The following is an 8,942-nucleotide window of genomic DNA, read 5'->3' on the forward strand; positions in this document are numbered from 1 at the left end:
AAGGGTCTACTTCTGGTTGGGCTTCCAATAAAAGGGAAACTGGAAAAGAGGGGGGAGAACAGCCCTTTAAATGTAGGGAAGAGATTGAGGAGATTCATCTAGCAAATCACCTAGAAAAGAAGAAAGGAAAACCAGAAAATTTAAGAGCAATGAGCTGCTGCTGCTGCTGCAACTACTAAATACATAAGAACAAAGGAGATAAACCACTAAATAATAACTAATCAATGGTAAAACAGACTATTAAGAAAAAGGGCAAAGAAAAGTGAACTTCTGACAGAGAAAATTCCAAAACAGTGTTCCTTACTGATTCAGAAACCAAAAAGTCCTTCAAACACTATATGAAACTTAGTATACTCAGTCTAGACACCAAAATGACAATCTTGACAAATCTGAGGGCTAGAGAGGGATGATAGAGAAATTAAATGTGCGATGCAGGAGGACATGGAATATGGTTCCATTGTTATCAGTGACTGGTTCTGCTGATTCAAGCAGCCTTCGGAATATCCAACTTGACCAGGTATGTTTCTGCTAAGTCTTCTTCATCAATTTTACAGTTTAAAAATAAAGAAATAAGGATACATACCTTGACAAAATATCAAACCAATGTCTATAGCTTAACAAGGAAATCTTATCTCAATATTGGAGAAAGGAGAGAGCAGAAACAGTAAGAGATCAATGATCATATATAGCCTCTCTCTCTTCTTCTTCTTGTTTTTTTTTTGTGGAGTGAAGACCATGTATAGCTCAAGTTTGTTCTTCTTTCAGATAATCAGGCCCAGGTCTGTAGGGGTCAGATTCCATGTAAGCTTCTGGACGGTAGAAGCCAGCATCATTCACACGATTACTAAGCACATGGAGGATAGATTTCTTGGCACCATACTCATCCCGGTTGTTCTCCACATATTCTTTGGCTTCTGCTGCCACTTCGTTTACAAAATCAAACCGGTTGTCTTCTGATAGCAATAGCCTCTCTATATCCATACTCAGGAGTCCCCCTGTTTCCTTTATCCTTCTCACTTGCTCTTCCAGGAAAGGTATACGTTCCATCTTGTAGCGCACCTTCTCGTCTTTCTTCATCTGCAACAGACATTTTTTGTTGTGTCAACCAATCTTGTTTTTCATTATCTAAACCAAACACTTTCTTTCTCGTTTGTCAACAGAATCATGGGTGATAATTAGCCCTTCGATTGATACATATCAGTACAAATGTACAATTAGGAAAATCTGGACCTAATAATCCTCTAAAGAAGTGTGTCGTTGAAAGAGAGAATTAATTTCTTTATTCCCTGATTTGTTTAGGCGCATTATAATATGTGCTACAATTCATTAAATTAAGTCCTACGAGATCACAGAAAAACTGAAAAGAATAACAAATCCCTTTATAATCAAATTTTAAACTTGAGCATAGTAGGTGGTAGTGCCATCAAAACTTCATGGTATAGTAGGGCATTGACAAAGTCACATGAGGATACTTTCAATGAATAAATTGCAGATTATCCAGAACTGCCTCTAGATACTGATTCATGTTTACTTACACCAATTCAAGAATCCATTTATATGGTGCTCACTGTGTATCAAGGAAGCACAACACGGAATGTAACTTGGACAGTTAAAGGAACAACACCCAACTTGGAGGGTGTAGCTCCATATATCCCGCCTTTTGGATGGGAGACAAACGCACGCATTAGGTATTTAAAGCATGGCAATGACAAATTCACTCAATCAATCCTTAGATCACAAGATTGAGCCATTTATATAGAAGAGGAATCTATCAAAGTTGGAGTAAGAGAGTATGAAATGAATTCCTACTACCCAGTGCATGTTGGGTGCTTCCGAAATGGGAGAAAGAATCATTTTAGAATCTAACAATTGGCAAGCTGGTGAAATATATTCTTTTAACTATTCAATCATATTCCAATTGCAATCCCTCACACTCTGATTTTACAATTTTCTCTTCCAAGATCCGAACAGGCACATTGCTACTTTTTGAAACCTTGATGTTTCCTTTCAGTCTCCTAGCCCACCCCTTTAGGGCTTGTAGGGCTGGAGACTTTGTATAGGTTTCCCCTCCCCCCTAATTCCCGGTGTATTCTCCCCCACCCCCCTTTTTTCTTCCCCTCGTTTTGGTAATATATTCTTATTCACCAAAAAAAAATATCTGCAATTAGAAATCTTGCCTCCTTTAAGATTAGTACACCTTGGGACAACTGTCTATATTGATAAGTCAAGTTTTTTCTCCTCAGAAAAAACCTCAATTTTTTGAGTAAAAGCTTTTGAAGATCTTGGAATAAGATAATACACTAGAACTTTAATTCTTAATAGCAATAATGATGATGGACATCATTATGAACAAGAAAGACTACTGTTAGTCTGTTACTATCACCACCAACATCACTTCAACTCTTGAGGGTGGGAATTCAATAAAAAGTATTTGATCTTTCTGCTTTTCTCTCTGACCCACTCCATGGTCATACATTTCTAAAGGGTTTAGGGTTTTAGGGTTTAGGCCTTAGGGTTTGGTTTACAGAAATAAACAACCCCCTTAATCTTGGGTACTATAAATTCACTAGAAAATTTCCTGGAATAGCAAGTGAGAAAGCTAAATTTAATATATTGGCAAGCTGTTCAACTTTTTCTTGGAACTGAACACTTGTTGCTGCTAAGGCAGAAAATTGCATCCTTTTGGTTGTGGTCTCATGGCTGAATGAAGCTATAAGGAATGGTTCATCTTCAGCATTGAGTCTTAGACTTTTGGAGGTGGAGTGATATACTATGACTGTCTGTTGGATTAGAATAGTCCTTCGTCCTGGAAGAATATTCTGGTTCTGGTTTCTGTTTTCTGAACTCTGGTAGCTGGTTTTACAGAGTGGAAGTTCGATACCACATATCATTTGGAAAGGGAGGCCTCTCGCCTCTATCCTTGCTCTCAACCAAATTTAGATTCATTCTCTTCCTAGTAGCTATGGTGTACTAGACCTGATGCAGTTATATGTAGGAGGATTCGGAATATCTTGTAATTTTGCAACATTTTATTTTAGGGAAGAAGAAACATAGGCTTGTTCAGTTTCTTTTCCTGAAGTAGTTTCCTACTTGATTTCAGTTCTAATTAGGTAGAAGTAAAAGTATTTCTTATTTAAATTTCCATGTAATCCCATTGTTGGAGTAGATTGGAATTTGGAATTGAAGGAATTTACTTGAGTTTACGCTGCTGTGAAGAGCTTGTGGTCGGATCGACAGCTACTTTTCTTTCTCTCTCTTTCTGCGCTAAATCTCTTCCCATTCTCAAGTGTGTTCTTCGAACCTACCCTCTAATTCTGTTCTTCCCCTGTATTTTTTTCCCCCACTCCTTATTAACCTTTTTCCTTATTCCATCTACTTGCAATTTTCTTGGACTAAACAGGAACTGTTAGAAGTCACTCGAGACTTCATAGTTTGGACTGAAACTTTGGGAGCTAGTTCACCTTTTAGAGCGACCCAAACCCTGGGTTCTCGTCCCCGAAATCCTCATCTTGTGTCAGATCCATCATCAGTTTCAGAGCTGTTTCTGAAACTTCCACCAGAACTGAATTGCAGGAAATTGTATTGCTTTGATTCGTTTTTGTTGGGAATAATTGTTGCTTGCTGTTTAGAGGGCTGATAGTTGGGGATCTAATCCTAAAATTTCAATTGATTACAACTGAAGTTGATTGGGCTTGCTGCTGGTTCCCTGCTATTGTGGGAAGAAGAAGACCACCTTCTTCTATTTGCTTTCAATAATATAATTCCTGTTATTTACAAGAAAACCCCTTGTTCTGAGCTTTTATTCTGTTCCTCCTCCACCTCCATTTAGACTTCCAAACACATCCCTTGCTTTTGAATTTAATGCCCATTTTGTCCCTGTTTTGTTACTCTTCCTTAATAGGGTTCCGAATTTCCATTTATTTACGAGATTGTTAAAAATTGAGTTATTTGTTATCTGTGGGCCCATAGCAATTCAAATTTAAGGGTTTTAGAACCCAGGAATGCATCAACACCCTAATTTGCTCATAAATTTTTTTATCCTCTATGACAAAAACCAGAAAAAAGCAGTACATTCAACTACAATATGTACATTTAAAATGAATGTTTCCCTTTCTTTATTTTTTATTATTTCTTGATTTCTGAATATTTTTTAGAATAACAAAGAACATGAAAAGGGAAATAGTGAGGGTGACATGCCCCAACATAGAGTAGAAGCCTAGAAGGGCTATAATTCAAAAGACTTGTACTTAACAGGATCATAGAATGGAGAATACAACCAGAATATGGAGAAATCTGTAACTCTAAACAGAGTAATTAGAGCAGCCCAAAAATCTTGGTGAAGTAGTCTACCCTATCGGTAGAATAGGCCTGCAGAATTTGAAGAAATCCTGACAACAGAATCTATAGTTTCAGAGAACTCTTAATGCTACTAGAAAAAACAAATAGCAGAATTAGAACAGAAATATCGACCAGCAATCTTAAGAAGCAGAATCATAACCTCAGAGAGAATGAGATCAGAAACTAGCATGTGAATTTGAAGCAATTCAGATCAGTATTGAAAGAGGTATGAGAGTAGAAAACAATCTGAACTAAGTAGCAAAACAGGGGATCGCAACCTAAAGAGAATAAATAATCTGACCTAGTGACCTGTAGTTCTATAAGAGAATAAGATAGAAAAGTAGGAAAGATAATAGGGCAAGGATCTGCCTTCTGTGGGTTTAGGATCCATCAAAGTCCACCCCTTGAAATCCACCAAGTTGAACCTGAGAATCCACTCAGATAAACAGAACTGAATTGACAGTACTTGCAGAAAAAACTGTAGTTTATTATTCATAAATTCGTGTCTGAGGGCCAGGCCTAGGCCAGTACATCTATGTATAGATTTCATAAAGGGACCCTCTAATACTCCTAAACTGATTCAAACTACCAATTGCAATAGTCAAAAGACTAGTATTTGACACTCCTACTGAAACTAGGACTCTAAAAACAGATCATATACTTAGAATGTAATATGAACTCAAATTCCTAGTAATTCTAGGACTCATTTAGCTAACTTAAAAAAAAAAAAAATCAAATAACCCCACAAATTTGGTCTAAAATAATCCTAGAGTCCTAACTCCTACCCATATTATAGACCCATAACGATAAAAACCCCAAAGGCCTAACATGTATAGAACCCAACCCAAGGCTTATTTCCACTAAAAATAGCCCATTCACGTGATTATCTGCATCAGGATATCCATGTAAAAATATTAAAATTCATAAACAAATCCTTACTACTTTAGTAGAATTCCCCACCTGAGTTGTAGGTCTACCCATCTATATGCCTTAAAAACACTGGGTCTATACTGAGATGTCTTCCAAATGCTTTTAACAGCTATAGCGACAAGTACTCTCCAACAGCCCGAATAATGAATTCACATGTTCAACTCTATTATCATGGAGGCCATTTTCCAATAAATCTACCAAAAGATTCCATAATTGGTAACAGGATCAAACAACCAAAATTTTCAGTATGGAATGAGCCCAGATCTTTTACGCAAAGAGACATTAATGAAATAAAAAGGAGTCATTCCATATGATGGCTACACAAGTAACACTTTTTGGTGAGGTAAACCCCTGAGGACTAAATGTAACTATTGTATTTATGTGTTTTATTTAAGCTTCAAAATGTATTCGAAAACATTCACCTATTGTATATACTTTGGCTTCAAGATTTAAACCCTTGGCCTCTCCATGGTTTTCTTTAATAAAGCAAAAGGTTGGAATATCTAGTCCCACATTGCTCATAAAGGAGTAAAATGACTAACTCATATATACTTATGGGAATATAAGGGTAGGGTTCCTTGAAGAGAGGTGTATTTCCTTTCCCATGACCAGGGTTGGTCCGGGGTTCTTTTCGCGCGCATGTCGAACTGAGCCAAGCCAGGTTGGTCGGTGCAGTGCAGTGTGGTGTAAAGGTGTTAAACGGTTCGATTCGGTTCAATGCAATTTTTTAGGTAAACCAAAACCGAACCATTTAATAAACGGTTCAACTGTTGAAATAAAAAATAAAGATGAGGTTCATTGGTGTATGCTTTTTGCTGATGATATTGTAAGTTGGGCACTTAAGAAGCATCATATAGATAACTTAGTGTAGTGAGATGAGGCTGTTGAGATGGATGAGTGGAAAAACTAGGAAAGATAAGGTAAGAAATGATAATAGTAGAGCTGGTTTGGGAGTAGCTCTGATACATGATAAGCTAAGAGAAAATCGTTTGAGGTGGCATGGTCATGTTCAACGGAGGCCTTTGGATGCTCCAGTACAGAGGAGTGATTTGATTTAGATTAAAGGAACTAAAAGAGCCAGGGGCAGACCTAAAATGACCTTAGGAGAAGCGGTGAGGAAAGACATGCATAGCTTAGGCCTTCTATCAAACATGACCTCGAATAGAGCCGATTGGAGGACAAGGATCCAAGTAGCCGACCCCATTTAGTTGGGATAAGGCTGAGTTGTTGTTGCTGTTATACATATTACTAATATTTGTTTCGGTTTACACGGTTTGGTTATGTTTAAACCGTTTAACAAAACAGTCTCAATCTTACAACCAAAACCAAACCATTTATTAAACGATTTCACGGTTTCGGTGTAAACAGCTCGGTTCGGCTTTGGTAAACAGTTTGGGTTTGATTTTGACACCCTTAGTATGGTGTGTATATGTGGGCTTCGGCTTGAGTTCAGTATCTTATCTTTTTGGATATGGGCTTAAGTGCTCTTGGGCCTAAGTTTGACTTACATTTTTAAGTCGGGGGGTTTCAGTTTTGGGCTTGGATTTAAGTCTAAATCCGAATAGACAGATTCTCTTATAAATGTGTCTTTTCACCTTTACATGTGGGGTGTGTCTCTGTGTCATGAGAGAGGACAAGATGCATGGATTTAGAATATCCACGGGAGATTGAATCATGGCCGTACGTTTTAGGGATACACCCCTTTTGAAGCGACACCTTAAAGGGGGCACTTTGCCTCTATAAATAGAGGGGGTAAGCATTAGTCATTTGAAAGTGTCCTACGGTGATCTAATATCTTTTCAAGAAAATGACGCAAGATTGTCAATTCATTCATTGAAAAACGTTTTCTCCTTCTTCTTGTCAATGTTTACAAGCATTCTTTCTCCTCCTCTTCTTTGTTTTGAGAGTGTTGAGCATAACTTCCGGTGCCTTTAGTTGGCCTAGTGAGTGAGTGCATCACTACTAGATAGCCTCATATTGGGGTTGTTTTATCTTGGGGGTTGATTGGCATGTAAACCCAGTTGCACCATAGGGGGCTTCTACAACCTTGAGGAGAGTGACCCTTGGGCATGACTCAACCCGAATCAAGAGTTGCAGAAATTCGAATCAAGTTGTAGTATTCGTGAATCCGACTCAAAGAGAATTGACACACTCTCCTTCAATTGGTGGACTTCGCTACATAAGAGATGAGTCTTATATTATTTTGGTGTTACATATTATTACAGTTACTCTTACTAAAATCCTCATTCCTGGGCCCCAAATTCTTTTGATCATCTCTTCCTTTTGGGTTATTTTCACAATCAAAGCAAAACAGAAGACTGATAACCAGTGCTCCGTTTAACATTTTTTTGCAACAGTTCCTGTCATAGCTTCTAAAAGAGAGCACTTCTGTCTAAATGAAACTTTCTTCACATATATCAATTCAAAGAAAAGTTCTCAACAAGGGGAAGAAAACATTTTCACCTTCAAATTTGCCTCAATTCGAATAAATAACCAGCTCAAAAGAACAAGGTTTTTTTAAAAAAGGAAGCAAAGCAACTTAGATGCACCTCACAGATTATAGATTATAATAATAAAGGTAAACATTAGTAAGCCTCTTCATACCAGTTTTCTTCGCCTCCATACCCGTCTCCCAGTACTTTTGTTTCCTGACGATTCCTAAAATTGATTAATCGGAAAGTATATCAGATATGACAAATTCAAATAACTACAAAAAGGAAAGAGATACGGTAGAGGGATTAAATGGCTAACCTGTGCCATAACAGATAAGTTCAGACGCCATGGATTTTGCAATCTGACTTCAATCTTCTACAATGAAGCAACAGAAGGGAAAAGAGAAAAAAAAAAAAAAAAAAAAAAACAGAAAATAAGAAATCTAACTCCCACCACCACCAACAACAAAAAAAAAAAGGGGGGGGGGGTTTCAGAAGTCAGAGTCATTAATAAGGAAAGACTTACTGGAGAAAGTAGAGAAGATGGGCAGATGAAATGAACTGCAGCCAGAGCCATGGTGGTTAGTAGCCTCTATCAGAACTTCTATTAACACTAATTTAACGTCTTCTACTGCTCCGGAAAATCAACATCAAATGGGTTCAATAGAAGATATTTCCAGACACCTCCTCCTATTCACAACTGTAGACAATTTGGAAAAACAAAAATTATGGGGAGACAAACTCACTAACCTCAAAGATTAAGTAGATTAATAGAGTCAAAAAGAAAATCTTGATAATCAAACAATAGACAAAATGAAATCGACCTGACAATCACCAGAGAGGAACATAGAATGGAAGACAACTCCAGACTCCGGCTCTTCTCTTGATCGTCATATCATTATCATCTCTACGCTCCCTTTTGCCGCGTTGCCTTTGGAGAGATTTGAAGGGGTTTTCAAGGGTCCATGACTGTAGAGAGAGAGTGAGATTGGAGTTCGAGGATGGGAGCTTCGAAGTCCAGATTTCAAATTTTCAAGACTCTGAGTCTCCGACAAGTGTGGCTCTGGGGAAAGGAACGCGAAAGAGCGAGAACGGATGAATGGATAAGCTGCAGACACAGTCAATCGGTTCGGTTCGGTTCGGTTCTGGTTTCGTTTTATATTTTGGGAAGGAACAAATGAAAATCGAATTGGATATTCAGTCCGGTTTTATTGGTTTCTATTCGATTTTTTTTATTCGGTT

The 8,942-nt window shown here is 37.7% G+C and overlaps 1 protein-coding gene across 3 annotated transcripts; it reads right to left on the reverse strand.

Annotated features, from left to right (window-relative positions):
• Positions 1–524: 524 nt before the first annotated feature.
• On the reverse strand, positions 525–8,685 carry LOC122668847 (protein PLASTID TRANSCRIPTIONALLY ACTIVE 7). Of its 3 annotated transcripts, XM_043865397.1 has the most exons (5): positions 8,516–8,685; positions 8,227–8,372; positions 8,020–8,076; positions 7,873–7,926; positions 525–1,077 (listed from the first exon to the last, which is right to left on the reverse strand). In XM_043865397.1, exons 2-5 carry the CDS (start codon positions 8,275–8,277, stop codon positions 745–747), a joined length of 495 nt encoding a protein of 164 aa, XP_043721332.1. In that variant the 5' UTR covers positions 8,278–8,372; positions 8,516–8,685; the 3' UTR covers positions 525–744. The 3 variants fall into 3 exon arrangements, with proteins under 3 accessions (XP_043721332.1, XP_043721334.1, XP_043721333.1); XM_043865399.1 differs by lacking the exon at positions 8,020–8,076; XM_043865398.1 differs by lacking the exon at positions 8,516–8,685 and having other exon boundaries at positions 8,227–8,389.
• Between the last annotated feature and the right edge of the window lie 257 nt (positions 8,686–8,942).

The sequence above is a fragment of the Telopea speciosissima genome, chromosome 7, assembly GCF_018873765.1.
Source record: "Telopea speciosissima isolate NSW1024214 ecotype Mountain lineage chromosome 7, Tspe_v1, whole genome shotgun sequence".
NCBI classification, from domain to species: Eukaryota; Viridiplantae; Streptophyta; class Magnoliopsida; order Proteales; family Proteaceae; genus Telopea; species Telopea speciosissima.

Excerpts from the sequence above, each read along its gene's own strand:
- LOC122668847 (XM_043865397.1), bottom strand. The coding sequence starts at position 8,277 with ATGGCTCTGGCTGCAGTTCATTTCATCTGCCCATCTTCTCTACTTTCT. Across the intron at positions 8,077-8,226 it reads CATCTTCTCTACTTTCTCCA|AAGATTGAAGTCAGATTGCA; the intron begins GTAAGTCTTTCC and ends GCTTCATTGTAG. Across the intron at positions 7,927-8,019 it reads ACTTATCTGTTATGGCACAG|GAATCGTCAGGAAACAAAAG; the intron begins GTTAGCCATTTA and ends AATCAATTTTAG.